The sequence below is a fragment of the Sphaerodactylus townsendi genome, linkage group LG05 (genome assembly GCF_021028975.2).
Source record: "Sphaerodactylus townsendi isolate TG3544 linkage group LG05, MPM_Stown_v2.3, whole genome shotgun sequence".
NCBI classification, from domain to species: domain Eukaryota; kingdom Metazoa; phylum Chordata; class Lepidosauria; order Squamata; family Sphaerodactylidae; genus Sphaerodactylus; species Sphaerodactylus townsendi.
In genome coordinates, this window is record NC_059429.1 from 4,337,174 (window position 1) to 4,355,966 (window position 18,793).

The window sequence follows — 18,793 nt, forward strand, 5'->3', positions numbered from 1 at the left end:
GGAGCCTCCGCAGCTCAGGCGGCAGAGCGGGGAATCGAACCCGGTTCCTCCAGATTAGATACACGAGCTCTTCACCTCCTACGCCACTGCTGAGAAATGTCGGGGCGGGCGGGCGAGCAGCAGACGTGCCGGGGGGTTTGCCCACTCGACGGCGGCGAGAGCTCCGCCCGCAGCGTCCCTGCCTGCCCCCTGGCGCGCCAGCCTGACCTCGAGCCGTCGAGGGTGCTGGCCGGAGCTGCACCTGTGGCACGGCCGCCTGCAAGGGGGCGTCGCGCCAGGGGCGCCGTCGGGGGGTGTGTGTGTGTGTGCTCTCCTCCCTCCCGCGGCGCCTCCCCTCGGCGGGTCAGTCCGGCCTGCCTGCCTGCCTGCCCGCACGGAGCCCCCCGCGGCGGCGCGCACCATGGCCGGCCCGCTCCTGCTGCTCCTGCTCCCGCAGCTGCTGCTGCTGCTGGGGCGCCCCGACGGCAGCGCCGCCCGCCCGGGGCCCGCCTGGCCGCAGCAGATCCGCTGGCGCAGCCACGGCCGCCTGCACCGGCTCCTCAACAGCGCCGCCCGGCTCCTGCCCCCGCGCGCCCCCGCCGCCCAGCGCCTCCACCTCAGCCACGCCGCCGACGCCCCCCGGGGCCCCTTCCCCGACGACGGCTCCGGCACGGCCGCCCCCGACGCCGCCGCCGCCCCCCCGATCTGGGCCCGGAACTCGTCCGGCGGCGCCTCCCGGGCAGGGCTCCCGGCCGCCCTCCTCGACGGCTCCGGGGGCGCCAGGGGCGAGCGGGGCTGGCCGGAGCCGGGGGGCAACGACGTCCGAGGGGGCCCGCCGTCGCGGGGTCCCAGCGCGGGAGGCGGCCGGCCGGGGGGACCCTCCGGGGACGACCCCCGGAGCCCCTTCAAGACCAGGAACAACATCTTCTACAACCCGTCCCCCAGCGGCAGGCAGCGCGTCCCCGGGGGGCCCCCTGGCAGCAGGAGACCCGGCTACGGGACCAGCTACTTCCACAATGGTGAGCGGCGGCGGAGGGGAGGGAGTGGGTGGCCATGGGGGGGCAGGGCAGGGGCCATGCGCCTGGGATGTTCAGAAGAGTCTGGGGTCTAGGAAAAGGCAGATGTGGAAAAGGTGGCCGGACCCCCCCAAGGGACCCATACCGGAGACCCCCATCCGAGACCCTACTCTTCCGCAGATGGGAGGGAGGTGAATGTCCCTAAACACACCGATTACTTTTATGCTCCTAGGTCAGGGGCCAAATGCCGCCAGGAAGCCTGCAGAGCGCCCCAAATAAATCCCCCCCCCTCCTGCTAAATGACAGCTCAGAGGTACACTGCCTGCTCATATGGAAGCTCCACTCAGCCAGGCGGGGCCGGGACGGTGGTTGGGACAGCTCAGTGATGGCGAACCTTTTCGAGACCGAGTGCCCAAACTGCAACCCAAAACCCACTTATTTATCGCAAAGGGCCAACACGGCAATTTAACCTGAATACTGAGGCTTTAGTTAAGAAAAAATGGTTGGCTCTGAGGCGTGTGTTACTCGGGAGCAAGCTTGGTGGTAGTCGGTGGCTTTGCTTTGAAGCAACCCTGCAACTCTTCCAATGGGTGAATCACGACCCTAGGAGGGTTTACTCAGAAGCAAGCCCCATTGCCAGCAACCAAGCTTACTTCCAGGTGAAAGATTGCGCTTTAGTTCTTCGGGTGAAAATCAGTGGGGTTTAACAGCGCTTAACAGGGTTGCCTACACTGCTTCCCCAAAACTAGGTCTTAGGTTTAATGCTAATAATCGAGCCCAGCGGCCCAGGCCAGCCTAGATGTGTGCGTGGGGGCAGGCATTTCCCCCCACATCACAAACTCTGTTTGCATGTGCCCACAGAGAGGGCTCTGAGTGCCACCTCTGGCACCCGTGCCATAGGTTCGCCACCACTGGGATAGCTGATTGAGGCCATGGAAACTAAGCAGGGCGAGTAGTTGGGTGGTGGACCACCGCAGAAGGTTTGCAGAGAAGGGCAAAAGCAAACCACCTCTGCTTCTCGCTTGCCTTGAGAGCCCCAGGCTGGGTCACTGTAAACCCATTGCCTATTGGCCGTGACCGTGGCCGGACCCCCCCAAGGAAAGCCCATCACAGCCTTCGGCAATCCATTGCAGCTTGACTCATCATCCTCATTGTTAGATGTCCCCACTGCATGGGAAGGTGTCCAATTCTGATTTAAAGCTGTCCAAACTAGTGGCTAGGACTAAATCCTGTGGCAACAAGTTCCACAGATTAATAGAAGAAGAATGTCCCTTTTGTCTGTTGAGATCCTGATGCTCAGCAATTGAGTGTATTTCCACTCCCTCGGTTTGGGTGCTGCTGGAGATGGGGTGAAAGGGCCTGATCCTCGTTCCTCAACTCAGGCACAATTTTATAAATGTACTAGCGGGACCCAGCCACGCGTTGCTGTGGCAATTATCCTTCTCATCCACAACCCACACATATGTGCTGTGGCAATTGTCCTTCTCATCCGCAACCCACAGTCCGCAACCCACACAGATGTCCATGCAGGTCCAATGATCCCCAGCATAGCCTTTTGGGGTGGTCAGATGGAATCCCTCTTTCCCTCTTCAATGCACATCGTTATATGGTGCTGTCTTGTTTTTTTAGCATAAGGTAACCCTTCCCATTCCACAATGGAACTGTCCAGAGTGCGAATCCCGCCGTCCATGAGGCTGGTTGACACGCACAGTCCTGGCTTGGGTAAGGCAGAACTGGGGCAAGGAGGCTATCCCAGTCAGGCAGCAGAGGCAGGGTGGCGAGGCGCTCGGATCGAGGCCAGCTCCCTGGGTTCTTAAAGGGCCACGTGCGAAAGAAGTGGAGCCGGTAGTGTTGGTTCGCCCCCACCCCGCGGATTTTCTAAAAGAAAAAGGCAAACTCCAGCTCACTTTTAGTAAAAGAGAGCTGTGGCGAATATGGGTGAGGAAGTGGTTGGATGTGAGGGAGGGCAGAGTGAGGTGTGTGAGGATGAGCTGGATGTGTATGAAAGTGTGTTGCGTGGTAGCAGTGGGTGAGGGACAGAGAGTGAAAGTTACCTGCGTGTGAGGGGGGGAACCCCACCTGACGTCTCAAACGGCAAAGTGTGTATGTGTTTCACTTCCCCTTGTATTACCTAACAGTATTGCCTATTTACTGTTTCCACTGCTCATCTCTGCCCATCTGCACGAATATTCTAAGCCCTCAGGCCACAGACAGACAGGCTGCACGGACATTCTAAGGATGACAGTTGAACACAGACTGCTTCATGGCCTGGTGCGCCAGGAAAAAGACATTTTACCTGGCTTGGGTATGGATTTTCGGCGATTTGAAGGTCCGATTACCTGCCTGCAACAGGGAGGAACGCCATGTGAAAATTTGGGGGCGATCCATCCAGCCGTTTCGGCGTTAGGGAGTGACTAACAAAGTCACTGTTTGCTTTTTATATATATATAGATTAGAATCTCACCTATGTTAGTCTTTTATGCCGTAATTCTAATGTCACTGCATGAACGACACCTCTGTGTGTGCTTCAAAGTTGTGAAAATTCAGTCTGTGGTGTTTGACACCTGCCGATCCACCCTGTGTCTGATGTATTCATAGAACTTAGCAGTTGTGGCATTTTGCAGTTCTCAGAGATGGTTTCGTTGCAAGCTTTGCAAAAGGTCCCCAACTTGGCACCTGGGGGCAGCATCATGCCTGCCGACTGACACCTTTCTCGGTCGCGCCCCCCCCCCCCAAAGTAGTTTTTTTTTTTAAGTGGGGCTTTTGTTTGGCCCCTGGAGATTTGATTGGCCCTTCAGATTTTTAAAAAATGTGCTGTTCAGCAGCTGCCGCCACAATACAAGGATTGTGTGACTGAAGGTCAGCTGTGGCCATTTCCAGCAACCGTTTGGTGGCTGCAGCACCCGCCATTACTATGTCAGAATTTTATCTGGATCCGCAGTGTCAAAAAGGTTAGGGACCCCGTTTTACAACCTACCTGTAGTATAGTTCAGTATTAATGTGGAGGGGTGTGGGGTGTGAAGCAGAGGAGATTACGCAGGGACGTAGGTAAGGGGGGGGTTCTCGGGTTTGAACCCCCCCATTCATGTCCGAAGCTCCGCCCCTCCGTTTGTGGGTTTTAAAAACATTTTAGTGCTTTTTTGGTTTTTGGCCTGCAGGGGGCTAGCAGCTCCAAACTTTCAGGGATTGTTTGGGGGACTCTCCTTATGATACTACCCGGGTTTGGTGAGGTTTGGTCCAGGGGGTCCAAAGCTATGGACTCCCAAAGGGAGTGCCCCATCCTCCATTTTTTTCAATGGGAGCTAATAGGCTACATCTTTGAGGGTTCATAACTTTGGACCCTATGAACCAAACTTCACCAAACCTGGGTGGTATCATTAGGAGAGACTCCTAAAGATACCCTGAAAGTTTGGTGCTTCTAGCTTAACAATTGCACCCCTGACAGCAGGCACACCCCAAATTTCCCCAGATTCTCCTTTTAAATCCACCCCCTTCGACATGGATTTAAAGGGAGAATCTGAGGTTTAGAAGAAGAAGAGTTTGGATTTATATCCCCCTTTCTCTCCTGTAGGAGACTCAAAGGGGCTTACAATCTCCTTGCCTTTGCTCACTCACAACAAACACCCTGTGAGGTAGGTGGGGCTGAGAGAGCTCCGAGAAGCTGTGACTAGCCCAAGGTCACCCAGCTGGCATGTGTGGGAGTGCACAGGCTAATCTGAATTCCCCAGATAAGCCTCCACAGCTCAAGTGGCAGAGCAGGGAATCAAACCCGGTTCCTCCAGATTAGAATGCACCTGCTCTTAACCACTATGCCACATTGAAAGTGATGCTCTTTCAGGGTGGGGGATAATCCACCCCAAAACAGCATCACTTTCAATGTTGTTTAACTAGAGACCCCAGATTCTCCCTTTCACGTGGATTTAAAAGGAGAATTTGGGCTCTCTAGTTTAAACACCATTGAAAGTGATGCTGTTTGGGGGTGGATTCCAGCATCACAGCGGCTGCCGGGGCAGGGGGGGGGGGGCGCAAAACTCAGATTTTGCACCAGGCTCCATTTTCCGTCTATGCCTCTGCCCAGAGGGAGGGGCAGGGGAGTCTGCCAACCCCGACCTCGGAGAGCTGCTTTTATAAGCGCTAGGCCATGGGCGGGGCTTGGGGAGGCGTGGCCATGCCCTAGGGGCGGGTGGGGGTGTGGCCCCACCCCTGAACCACCCCATAAAAAATCTATATCTACGTCCCTGCGATTACGACACCTGTAAGGTAGGCCAAAATTTAAAGGGCTACCAATGACTCCACAAAGGCCACTGAGACCCGAGGTTGCTCGCCCGATCTACTTTTCTCCTCTTTTCACCGTGGTTCCTCCGAGGCCTTCCGGATCTGATCCCCGATCCGTACTACATCCAAGCCGCCACCTACGTCCAGCGTGTCCAGATGTATGCCTTGCGATGTGCAGCGGAGGAAAACTGTCTTGCCAGGTAGGCCCGTGAAATGTTATTTCTTTCACATACAGGGATGACATGTATCCCAGATGCCTTGGCCTGTACCCTGGGGTGCCATCTTGAATTAGATTGCGTCACAGTTTCTTAATGCTCTGTCTTCCCAGAATCTCTTTGTGCCTTGTGCCAGGAATCTGTCTCAAAAATGCATGGTTAAAAAAAGTTATAGTTCATTAACTTGCAAGCTTTAGCCAGTCAGCTGATTGTGTGTTTGTGTAAATTTGTATGTGATGGATGACAGATTGGAAGAGGGTTTTCCCTGTTTTCAGGGGTCATCGGAAACAGCCCTGCTGGATCAGATCACAGGCAGTTCACAAGGAAGGTACAAAAGCAGCTGGTCTGCCCTGTTAGTTCACAATCACAATAACCTTCATTCATTCATTCATTCATTCATTCATTCATTCATTCATTCATTCATTCATTCATTCATTCAGTCTTATATACCGCCCTACCCCCAAAGGGCTCTGGGCGGTGAACAACATAAAATTACAAATACATAATAAACTCTTAATAATTTAAAATAAAATGCAGCTAATAACATATGAACAATGCCCGCAATAGTCCCCATTAAACCCTCCCAAGAGGGGAGAAGAAAAGATGGGTCCCACAGATGGTAATGGACTTTAAATACAGGAGAATAAAAGGGAGCACTTACTTGGAGACTCCTTGGAGACCTCCTCCTCCTCCTCCTCCTCTTCTTTTCCTTCTTCTTCTTCTAGGGTTGCCACCTCTGGGTTGGAAAATAACTGGAGATTTTGGGATGGAACCTGAGGAGGATGGGGTTTGGGGAAGGAAGAGACTTTGGTGGGGTATAATGCCATAAAGTCCATCTTCCAAATAACTATCTTCTCCAGATAAAGTGATCTCCGTTATCAGGAGTTCAGTTGTATCAACAGAGATCTCCGACTTCCACTTGGCATTAGGTATTAGACAGTGGTTATACACTATTATTAAATTGTTAAATTTAAAATCATATGTTACATCTATGGAGTATGGTTTCCAACTTGACAGTTCATTTGTAAAAATATAAAATGCATTAAAAGGGTTTAGCCATTCAATTCCATGACAAATTTGTAAAACAGATACCATTTGACTATATTTAAGATCCAACGCCAGGAAATATCTGGCACTTTCCGATTTAGTTCTATTTGCTAAAAGGATAAATCCACTCCTCAGGCTCTGGAGAATTACTAATTAAAACAACAGGATAATTAAATTTTCTTAATATGAAAATAAGTAAATAAATAACATTGAGCCTTTACATACGTATTTTATAATAACCCGAGGTGCCATGGCTGAAGACTATTACTCATTTATATATAGTTTATATTTGCATGATAACTGATTTCATTCAGCGTTGCGTTCAGTATCTTTGGCTGAAAAATTATCATATTGAATTTCAATGCAAAAAGTTCTATTCATAAAGTTACACAACTCTTAGGTACATGACCTTTAACAAGTAGCTGGCTAATCTCCCAAGCATATCAGGGTCATTACTATTTAGTAATTTTACCATTGATATTTTGGACGGTTTTTTACCCCTTTATCGATGGTAATAGGGCTTCTCTCTGTGCGTTGTATTTTGGACAATAGTATAAAATGTGTTCCAATGTTTCGACTATGGTGTGACGGAATGGACATATTCTATGTGTTAGGGGCCGCTTCTCAAACTGACCTTGCAAGAGAGCAGGTGAAAAAACATTACATCTGGCTCTGGTCAGTATCCGTCGTTGTTTGGGATCAGGGATTAGTAATAAGTAGCTGGCCCTGTTAGTTGCAGTTAGTGTCTGTCTAGTTCTCAGAGGTAGACTGTCTTTGAATATGGATGCTTCATTTCACAGCCCTCTCACCAGAGGCGCACCATGGGTAAATGGCGCCCGGAGACAAATTGTCTCCAGGATGCCCCCCAGGCTCTGCCCCACCGCCCCACGGCTACGCCCCTGATGCCCCCAGGCTCCACCCCCCCACTGACCTTGACCCCGCCCATGTCACCATGGACACGGGCAAGGTCTAGGGCAGTGGTGGCGAACCTTTGGCACTCCAGATGTTATGGACTACAATTCCCATCAGCCCCTGCCAGCACGGCCAATTGGCCATGCTGGCAGGGGCTGATGGGAATTGTAGTCCATGACATCTGGAGTGCCAAAGGTTCGCCACCACGGGTCTAGGGTGCCCACCTCCCTCCCCCCCTGCCGGCTGGGCTCCTAGCCGGCAGCCTGCAGTCTCTTCTGACTGGGGAGGGGAGGGGGGAGTCCGGGGGGGTGAGGATGCTTGGAGTAGCAGGTGTTCTGCTGCCTCATCATTTTATGCCTCGACTGACACGGGATAGGCTGGAGGCACGCTAAAACCATGAGGCAGCAGGACTTCCTGGTCACATGGGGGGCCAATTGTGCGCTCCCCATGTGACCAGAAGAGTGGCGCCCGGGGACAAGGGGTACCCCTTGTCCCTAGGTAGATACGCCACTGCCTCTCACCCATGACTTTATCTGATCCCCTTTGAAAAGTCTTTGCCACATATTTTGGCAAGGCTGCTGAAAAGTGGGAATAAAGTAAGAGGGTGGGTTCAGGAGTGCCTAGTGGGGTCTGGAAGCTCATGGAACCTATTGACCTTTACTTTTTATGTCCTTTTGGGGCTGGGGCTGGATCATACACGGGAATCTTCATCCGGTAGCCCTTGGCAACCTGGTCTTGTGGCGATGAGTTCCGGAAGTTGACGATGTTGTGGTTGTTCTCTCTGTCTTTTCTGAGTCCAGTTGTCCAGCTAACCAGCTTCCAAGTTCTCGCAAAGAAGACAAAGTTGTTTTTTCCTCTCCGTTTTCTCCCCGCGTGTTGATTCTGGGGGTGCCACCAGCATCCTCACAGAAAGCCCCTTCTTGAACGGCTGTTTGCACATCAGTGCCAGAATGAAAACCTATTTTGCAGGTTATTAGCACAGAAGTGCCAAGTAACAGATGCCGTTTTCCTGTGGAATGTGGGGGAGGGAAGGCATCCCCAATGATCTCGCTGGCAGGTTAAAGAGCCCAATTTCCTGTAAACATCCAAACAAATCCTGCCCTCATCCCAGGACATGGTTACCCATAAAGGTCACAGCCTGCTCCGTTTGCTTATTTGCTCGTTCAGTGAAAGGCTCCTTTCTGTCTGCCCCCTCCGTCTTTGACCCTCCTTGCTAAACTCTCTTAAAACTCCTAACCTTTGTTAAATCAACAAGGGAATCCTTTGGCAGGAGGAGAATTCCCAGAGTGGATGCAAAAATATAAAAGTCTGCTTTTTCCACTTTCTCTCTATAAGCCTGGTTTCCCATGATAACAACACTGCTGTAAAATGTTAAAAAAATGAAAATACAAAATCAAGTTAAAATAAAACCGTTTTTAAAAAATAGTAAAAAAAAAATCAGCCCACCATATTTATTTGGAAGCAAAATCCCTCTTTCTTTTCCTGTGGCAGCCAGGGACATAGCTACACTTACAGAATGTAAGCTGTATTATTGGGAAGATGTATCCCATTTCCTTTTTCTGTGGCAGCCAGGGTGATACTACGGTTTCAGAATGGGAACTGGGTTTACCAGAAGGCAGTATTCCATTTCCTTTCTGTGTAGAGCAGGGGTGGGCAATTATTTTTTTCCATAAATGCATAAGAAACAGAAAGCATATTGTGGAGGGTCAGCCAAAAAGGCTGAACTCACCTCTGCAGAATAGGCATGATAAGTGACAGACAGGTGCACAGATCAACCTGGAATCAGTGGCAACAGTTCTGCATACAACACTATTTGCCACAAAGAATCACAGGCTTAACCTACCTGCATAGTTGTCCACTGTGACAATCAAGCAAGTGGGGAGACTTAAGTCCCTTGACCTACTTTTTTCGTCGACTGGTGCTTTTGAAAGCCCCGCAGAAGCCGGTTGCCTTGATTGCCGGCTTCTGCGGGGCTTTCAAAGGCGCCTCACTCCCCAGCAAGGCGGGGGGTGGGGGGGGGAGGCGCTTTTGAAAGCCCCGCAGAAGCAGGCAGCCAAGGCAGCCGGCTTCTGCGGGGCTTTCAAAGGCGCCTCGCTCCCCAGCAAGGCAGGGGGGCCAGTCAGGGTCATCCAGAGGGCCGGATGTGGCCCGCGGGCCGTATAATCCCCAGGTCAGGTGTAGAGTGTGAGCTGTACTTATCTAGAGGATGCATCCAATTTCCTTGTTCTCTGGTAGCTAGGAACATCCCTGCGTTTTTGGAATGTGTGTTTTTGCTAATGAAGCATACCCTAATTTCTTCCTAGATCTGCCTACCGACCAGGAGTGAGTGACATAAGCTACCGAGTCCTCCTTCGTTTTCCCCAAAGGGTTAAGAACCAAGGCACTGCGGATTTCCTTCCGGTGAAACCACAACACGCCTGGGAATGGCACAGTTGCCATCAGTGAGTGAGCAAAGACAGCTGGTTCTGTCCGTCTGTGTGAAGGATTCTGAGAATCAGGGGAGGTCTGGTGATGTAGTCTAGGGGGCTTTCCGCACTGACAGAGTTGTACTGGTTTCTATCTAGGTTCACCTTAGTGTATCCGCACTGCAACTGAGCTCAACGTTGTTTTGTCTCAGTTCCCCCCCCCCCCCTCAGAACTGCGACAACCCTGTCGCAGTTATGAACTGCACCTTTCTGCTGGAACAAGGTCAATACCGCTTCAAAGCTTCGAAGTGCGGACACATCAAAACGACAACTCATCCGTTCAACCAATCAGGAGCCGCTTTTGTGGCATGCGCAGAACGGGAGAGTCGTGGCGGGCATGTAACTGTAAACTGTAAAAACTGTAAAAAAAAAAGAACGCTTCCGTTTCCCATGGTAACACAAGCTCCAATCACAATCGAGGAGCGAAACAGGCACCAAGATGATCCCGCCCACTTAGCTCAGTTCCAGGGGGCCAAGTAAGTTGCTGCGCGGACAGCCCGCCCTCTCCCCTCACTGAAGGGAACCGAGCCCACCTTAGCTCCCTTCTAGAAAAGCGGAAAGCCCCTAGGTTAGCAGTTCCTAACCGTATAATTTTACGGAGCCTGGAAATGAGTCTCAAAAAAACTGAGGCACCATATTGGATGCGCGGACCAATCATGGTCTGTTCTGGCAAGGCAGTGTGCAGTATTGTGTTCTAGCAAGGCGGTGTGCTCCCCTTTTGTCTGCCAAAAGGTTGATAATGGTGTCACGTGAAGGGGAAGCAACAGGGAAGCCACAGGGCTGGCTGATGCAGCCCCTCATCTGAAAGATATGGGAAATCCCCATCAATCAGCTGTGAGGGAATCTCAAGATGTATCCCCATCAATATCACCATCAGCCAGCTGTGAGGGAATTGCAGATGTGTCCCCATTGATATCCCCATCAGCCAGTGATGAGGGAGTCTCATATGTATTCCTATTGATATTCCCATTAGCAAACTGTGAGGCAGTTTCGGATGTGTCCTCCTCAGCCAGCTGTGAGGGAGTCTCAACAAAATGTACTCCCCTCAGTCAGCTGTGAGGGAGTCTCAGATGTACTCTGTGGTGTAGTTGCCTAGGGACAGGGGGCACCACCGAACTGGTCACGTGGCAGCGCAAAATTGGCCTCCCACATGACCAGGAAGACGGCAAGGCAGCAAGAAGTCCTGCTGCCTTGTCGTCTTCTGGTGCTCTCGGCCCCACCCATGTTGTCATCTACATGGGTGGGGCCAAGGAAGCCAGAGGACCCCCCCCCAAGCCTCGCCCCCCTCCCGACTGCTGGCTCCCCCCAAGCCCCACCTCCCTCCCGGCTGCTGGCTCACAGCCGGCAGTCCCTTCTGCCCTCCCCTCTGGGGAGGACAGACGCAGGGATGTAGGTAAGGGTTGTTTTGTTCTCAGATTCGAACCCCTCGCATTACATGTCCTGCTCGCTTGAAACAACGCATGGAACGGAGCAGCCGGAAAGCCCTCAGTCACTGAAAAAGAAACCCTCACAAAAAATCTATGCCTACATCACGGGACAGAAGCAACTGGAAGGCTCTGTGCTGGGGCCGTTGCTTTTATAAGCCCAGGGGCGTGGCCGGGGGTGGGGCTGAGGAGGGCAGAAGGGACTGCCGGATGGGGCTCAAGGGGAGGTGAGGAGTGGGCCCCACCCCGGGCATATGGGGGGTCACCCGGAGAACGGATGTCTCTGGGCGCCGCTTTCCCCCTGTACGCCTCTGGATGTACTCCCCTCAGCCAGCTGTGAGAGAGTCTCAGATGTGTCCCCCTCAACAAGGTGCAGGGATTCTCGGCGCAACCCCCTGGTGCAGCTGTGAGGGATTCTCAGATGTGTCCCCCTCAACCAGGTGGGGGGGATTCTCAGGTGTGTCCCCCTCAGGCAGCTGTGAGGGAGTCTCAGATGTGTCCCCCTCAGGCAGCTGTGAGGGAGTCTCAGGTGTGTCCCCCTCAGCCAGGTGTGAGGGAGTCTCAGGTGTGTCCCCCTCAGGCAGCTGTGAGGGAGTCTCAGATGTGTCCCCCTCAGGCAGCTGTGAGGGAGTCTCAGGTGTGTCCCCCTCAGCCAGGTGTGAGGGAGTCTCAGGTGTGTCCCCCTCAGGCAGCTGTGAGGGAGTCTCAGATGTGTCCCCCTCAGGCAGCTGTGAGGGAGTCTCAGATGTGTCCCCCTCAGCCAGGTGTGAGGGATTCTCAGATGTGTCCCCCTCAGGCAGCTGTGAGGGATTCTCAGATGTGTCCCCCTCAGGCAGCTGTGAGGGAGTCTCAGATGTGTCCCCCTCAGGCAGCTGTGAGGGAGTCTCAGATGTGTCCCCCTCAGGCAGCTGTGAGGGAGTCTCAGATGTGTCCCCCTCAGGCAGCTGTGAGGGAGTCTCAAATGTACTCCCCTCAGTCAGCTGTGAGGGAGTCTCAGATGTGTCCCCCTCAGGCAGCTGTGAGGGAGTCTCAGGTGTGTCCCCCTCAGCCAGGTGTGAGGGAGTCTCAGGTGTGTCCCCCTCAGGCAGCTGTGAGGGAGTCTCAGATGTGTCCCCCTCAGGCAGCTGTGAGGGAGTCTCAGGTGTGTCCCCCTCAGCCAGGTGGGGGGGATTCTCAGGTGTGTCCCCCTCAGGCAGCTGTGAGGGAGTCTCAGATGTGTCCCCCTCAGGCAGCTGTGAGGGAGTCTCAGGTGTGTCCCCCTCAGCCAGGTGTGAGGGAGTCTCAGGTGTGTCCCCCTCAGGCAGCTGTGAGGGAGTCTCAGGTGTGTCCCCCTCAGCCAGGTGTGAGGGAGTCTCAGATGTGTCCCCCTCAGGCAGCTGTGAGGGAGTCTCAGGTGTGTCCCCCTCAGCCAGGTGTGAGGGAGTCTCAGATGTGTCCCCCTCAGGCAGCTGTGAGGGATTCTCAGGTGTGTCCCCCTCAGCCAGGTGTGAGGGATTCTCAGGTGTGTCCCCCTCAACCAGGTGTGAGGGATTCTTAGATGTGTCCCTCTCAGGCATCTGTGACGGATTCTCAGGTGTGTCCCCATCAATACAACCAACTGCCAGCTGTGAGGGCATCTCATGTATCCCCATCGGTATTCCCACAACTGCGTGATCCCAGAAACATTCCCATTGACAATCCTCATTAACCAGTTGCAGCCAAATGCAAGAAACATCTGTGTGGTCCGTCGCCTCTGGGCAGCTATGGGGGACTCCCAGAAACTTCTTCATCACCCAAAACGAACAGTCAGAAAGAAGTAGACTTTCTTGTCCTTTCTGGAGCAAAATATTACGTGCATATATATTGAAATATCCCGGCTTCCCCTCCCTGTTCCAGGCATTTCCATAGCATGGACGCCTTTAGCAACTATGATCTCCTGGACACAGTCACCCACCGCAAAGTGGCCGAGGGACACAAGGCTAGCTTCTGCTTGGAGGACACAACATGCGACGTGGGTTTTCGGCGAAGATACGCCTGCACCGCTCACACGCAGGTAAGCCAGAAAAGAGAAGGGAGAGTTTGGGATTGCTTTTTAGGCAGCCTACCTCCTCTGCTTTTACCAACCACTCCCCGCTGCAGGCTTTCATGTACTTAACTCTGTGTCCCGCCAAGTTTTCCCATGTTTTCTGTGCCTCAAGGCTTGGCCAAATAATCTTTGGCCGGTCAGATGGCAAGCCAAGCCCATAGCAGAAGTAGAGTAAATCTGGTGTGGATACTAGGAAAAGGTAATCTCTAATTGCAAACCAGGTTACTAGTCTTGGTCCAAGCCTGACTGGAAAGTTGTCACACAGAAAACTCGGACAGAGTTGTCAACTTTTTTGAGCTGGCAGACACATTTGGATACAGGGTGGGGGGCTCAGCTACAAAATGGCTGCCACAGGTGACAGAACCAAGCACAAAATGGCTGCCCCAGGAGACCGAACCAAGCACAAAATGGCTGCCCCAGGAGACAGAACCAAGCACAAAATGGCTGCCCCAGGAGACAGAACCAAGCACAAGATGGCTGCCCCAGGAGACAGAACCAAGCACAAAATGGCTGCCCCAGGAGACAGAACCAAGCACAAGATGGCTGCCCCAGGAGACAGAACCAAGCACAAAATGGCTGCCCCAGGAGGTGGAAACAGCCACAAAACATCAGAGTGCAGTCACACTTAACTCTAATAGTTCTACGTTTCAGGTAGAAGGTGTGTTTAACAGCATGCCATTTAAAGCGAATGTGTTAGTTAAATATCTTATCTCCAGCCACACAGTAAAGATCCTTCTGCAGCTGCTGCTGAAGCAACTTCTTTAAAATCTGCATAGCCAATCAGAAGTCACACCTGGCCTCTCCAGCTTTTGAAAAACACTGGATAGGCACCAGAAAAGGGGTCAACTGGTGTTATATTGAGGACCCTGAGCAAGGACAGCTGGTGTGTTGTGGGGCTGCGCTCCGTGGATGTTTCGGGGTGCCTTTCGGTACAACAGAAATCCCCAAAGCATTGTCATTTTGTTCCCCGCTTAGGGTCTGGGCCCTGGCTGTTATGATACGTATGCTGCCAATATTGACTGCCAGTGGATCGACATCACAGACGTCCCTCCGGGCAATTATATCCTGAAGGTAGGGGTGGGGTGGGTAGTATTGTGGTGGGGGGTGGATGGTTAAGTCCTCATGTCAGCCAGTGTCAGATAAACTCCGAATGTCTGGTGCAGATTTGGTTGTGTGTCAGTTGAATAGATGCCACAAATCCAAACATGCGACTCACATTGCAAAGCATTTACATGAAAAGCCATGGAAATTTTACCTTTAGTTTTGGATCTGTAGTGTATCTGTAGCCAGCGTTGTTAAGAGCAGGCAGACTCTAATCTGGGTTTGGTTCTACACTCCTCCACATGAGTGGTATACTCTAATCTGGTTTCCTGCTGGGTGATCTTGGATCGGTCACGGCTCTTCACAATGGCAAACCTTTATTAGGCATGAAAGACATAAAGGAAGGAAGGAAGGAAGGAAGGAAGGAAGGAAGGAAGGAAGGAAGGAAGGAAGGAAGGAAGGAAGGAAGGAAGGAAGGAAGGAAGGAAGGAAGGAAGGAAGGAAGGAAGGAAGGAAGGAAGGAAGGAAGGAAGGAAGAAGGAAAGAAGGAAAGAAGGAAAGAAGGAAGGAAGGAAGGAAGGAAGGAAGGAGGAAAGGAGGAAAGAAGGAAGGAAGGAAGGAAGGAAAGAAGGAAAGAAGGAAAGGAAAGAAGGAAAGAAAACTTAACAAACCAAAATAAATTAATCCAATATGTCAAGGAGAAATTTAGCTACAGAGGTTACAATCAGAGGGGGAAAATTATTTAATAAGAATATAACCTTCCCCGCTGATGAATATTCATTAAACTTTACAGGAAGCAAAGAAAAAAGGTTGGACCTAGCGGTCACGGTTCTTTCTTAACCCCTGCACCACACCGAGGAAAGGCTGTGGAGGCTACACTAGGGCAGCGGAGTCCCGGGGGAGGGGGGGGAGGACAGGACCAAGCAACCCTAATTGTTAACTAAAAGGACTTGGCTCTTGAAGAATCCACGCTGGAGAGCCAGCGTGGTGTAGTGGTTAAGAGCAGGTGCACTCTAATCTGGAGAACCAGGTTTGATTCGCCGCTCTGCCACTTCAGCTGTGGAGGCTTATCTGGTGAACCAGATTAGCTTGTACACTTCAACACACACCAGCTGGGTGACCTTGGGCTAGTCACAGTTCTTCAGAGCTCTCTCAGCCCCGCCTACCTCACAGTGTGTTTATTGTGAGGTGGAAGGGAAAAGAGATTGTAAGCCCCTTTGAGTCTTCTTACAGGAGAGAAAGGGGGATATAAATCCAAACTGTCCTTCTTCGTTTTCTAATCTGGAAAACCATATTTCATTCCCCACTCCTCCACATGAGCAGCAGACTCTTATCTGGTGGACTAGGTTTGTTTCCCCACTCCTGCACATGAAGCCTGCTGGGGTGACCTTGGACTTGCCACAGTTCTCTTCAAACTCTCTCAGCCCCACCCACCTGACAAAGTGTCTGTTGTGGGGAGAGGAAGGGAATGAGTTTGTAAGCCCCTTTGAGACTCCTTATGGTTGAGAACAGCAGGGTGTAAAACCTATTACTCTTATTATTGTTCACACTAGCAGTTCCTCACTTTAGGTTAAAGGAACGAACAGTTCTGTGTGGTAAGGCTACAACCTTTGAGTTAGCTTGGGACAAACTCAAGATTGTTGAATCTAATTATCTAATTAACTTTCACACACACACACACACCCTGAATTTAAGGAAAGGGAAGATTAGAACGAGAGAGGTAAGAAGACATACAATACTTGTAGCTTGCAGAGCTCATTGCAACAAGATGTTGTGACAACCACAAGGCTAGATGACACTATGAGGACACTAGACAAATTCATAGACGTGGAAAGGTCTATTCATGGCTAATGGAACCTCCAGTTTTGGAGGCAGTCTACCTTTCTCTGCCACAATTTGGGAGGCCAAAAGGGGAGGTCTGTCCTGTTCATGCCCTGTTCATGAGCCCATGAGGACTTCTGGCTAATCACTGTGGAGAAAGAGTGCTGGACTAGATGAAGGGTTCCCAACATGCTGGTGGTAAGACAAACAGTAGAAAATTGGAGCAGCACCATTTGTGAGCTGCTAATTATAATGAAGTTGTGCAAAAAAGGCACCTGAATAGAATTGTCTTTTAATTGCCTGTATGTGTGTTTTGTTTCTTGATAATTTTCATCTAAGTAAATCCTTGTATATACACATAATCTTTAATCAGTACTCTACAGACATATGTGTTGTGACCCTCTAATGCAGTGGTGGCGAACCTATGGCATGGGTGGTGGCGAACCTATGGCAGTGGTGGCGAACCTATGGCACTCAGACCCCTCTCTGTGGGCACGCACAAACAGAGTCTCCCCCCTCACACACACATCTAGGCTGGCCTGGGCCGCTGGGCTCGATTATTAGCATTAAACCTAAGACCTAGTTTTGGGAAAGCAGTATAGACAACCCTGTGAAGCGCTGTTAAACCCCCTGATTTTCATGCAAAGAAGAAAAGTGCGATCCTTTACCTGGGAGTCAGCTCGGTTGCTGGCAATGGGGTTTGCTTCTGAGAAACCCTCCTAGGGTCGTGATTCACCCATTGGAAGAGTTGCACGGTTGCTTCAAAGCAAAGCCACCGACTACCACCAAGCTTACTCCCGAGTAACGCACGCCTCGGAGCCAACCCTTTTTTCTAAACTAAAACCTCAGTATTCAGGTTCAATTGCCGTGTTGGCACTTTGCGATAAATAAGTGGGTTTTGGGTTGCAATTTGGGCACTCGGTCTCGAAAAGGTTCGCCATCACTGCTCTAACGTCTTGGACAGGGTCCTGCCTTAGTTCTTCCTACAGAAGCCTTACAGAGCAAGCCTTGAGAATTGTTTGCACTTCATCCAGCCTGTACCTGTCTCTTATCTTGCTCGGTAACAGTTCTGCAGCTGGCGAGTGGGGGAATGGTAATCGGTCTCTTCTTCCCAAGTTCTCACTGTCTAAGGAATGTGTGTGGTGTGTGTGTGTGCTGTCAAGGCGAAGGAAAAGTAGGAGGGGGGATGTGGGTATGACATATCCATAGTGGGAGATATACCCTGTTTCCCCGAATATAAGACATCCCCTAAAAATAAGACATAGTAGAGGTTTTGCTGAAGTGCGAAATATAAGGCATCCCCCGAAAGTAAGACATAGCAAAGTTTTTGTTTGGAAGCATGCCCGTCGACCAGAGCATGCAGAGAAAGTGTGAACATAGTTATTTGAGGCTTAGGTGTCTCGATAGGGATAGATGCAGCCACCTACCTTGCCTTCTCGCCCCGCCCCCTCACCCCCTCGCCCCGCCCCCTCGCCCCGCCCCCGCCCCCTCGCTTCCTCGCCCCCTCGCCCCCCCAGGGCAGAGAGCCATCCAGTCTAGTTGGAGCCATCCAGTCTACCCTGTTTCTCCGAATATAAGACATCCCCCAAAAATAAGACATAGTAGAGGTTTTGCTGAAGTGCGAAATATAAGGCATCCCCCAAAAGTAAGACGTAGCCAAGTTTTTGTTTGGAAGCAGGCCCGACGAACAGAACACAGAAAAATAAGACATCCCCTGAAAATAAGACATAGCGCATCTTTGGGAGCAAAAATTAATATAAGACACTGTCTTATATTCGGGGAAACACGGGTAATACTTTGCCTGTTTTAACGTATTCAGTTCTGACAATGTAAGTCAACAGCTTTTCTATGCTGGTAATCAATACATGAGAATTCCACTTTCACAGGACCCATTCGTTTACGGGACAAGGCTGGGGCTGTGACAGTGTGGATATATCTTAAGGTAGAGAAGGCTTGGTTTCTTTTGTCTTGGGGCAGCACTCCTGGGTCCCGACACAAGCCGGTTACTTCAGTGTTTTGCCCGAAGGTTTATTCAAGGGACCAGCTGATGGATACCTATGCCTGTAGAATATTGATTAGAGGTTATGCTTATGTACTAGGATTTAGTTAGATGAAAATGATCAAGAAACAAAACACACGTACATAAACGTGGTTTATAAGACAATTCTATTCAGGTGCCTTTTTTTAAACGCAACCTCCAGGTGGTTTCTGAAGGTCTTTGTAAGGCTGAAACCACTCGGACAAAGTTGACTTAGAAAGAAAACTTTATTGAATTGGCTCGCCCTAGCTACAGGGTGCTGGAACTGAGGATCTTGTTCTCAGTTCCAGCATTTATTGCAGGTTCGAAATGGCGGTGCTCCAATCACCTCTTCCCCTTTTCCCTGCCCTTGGGTCTCGTTGGCTGTCGCGTGCCCGCTTTGGGACCAGGACGGCGGGAACTGATGCATGTTGGGAGTTGTAGTCCTGACAGTCTTCTGCTATTTTACATAGGTGTCAAACTTGCGCCCTCCAGATGTTATGGACTACAGTTCCC

At 51.3% G+C, this 18,793-nt stretch overlaps 1 protein-coding gene across 1 annotated transcript; it reads left to right on the forward strand.

Moving 5' to 3' along the window:
* Positions 1-216: 216 nt before the first annotated feature.
* LOC125432735 (protein-lysine 6-oxidase-like) lies at positions 217-17,837 on the forward strand. The gene is made up of 7 exons (XM_048496618.1): positions 217-998; positions 5,362-5,470; positions 9,748-9,885; positions 13,209-13,365; positions 14,374-14,480; positions 17,328-17,353; positions 17,668-17,837. Exons 1-7 carry the CDS (start codon positions 401-403, stop codon positions 17,835-17,837), a joined length of 1,305 nt encoding a protein of 434 aa, XP_048352575.1. The 5' UTR covers positions 217-400.
* Positions 17,838-18,793: the final 956 nt, after the last annotated feature.

What these genes read in the sequence shown, in the direction of transcription:
- LOC125432735 (XM_048496618.1), top strand. Translation starts at nt 401, where the DNA reads ATGGCCGGCCCGCTCCTGCTGCTCCTGCTCCCGCAGCTGCTGCTGCTG. An exon ending in GACCAGCTACTTCCACAATG is followed by an intron (nt 999 to 5,361) that starts GTGAGCGGCGGC and finishes GGTTCCTCCGAG; the next exon opens with GCCTTCCGGATCTGATCCCC. An exon ending in GAGGAAAACTGTCTTGCCAG is followed by an intron (nt 5,471 to 9,747) that starts GTAGGCCCGTGA and finishes ATTTCTTCCTAG; the next exon opens with ATCTGCCTACCGACCAGGAG.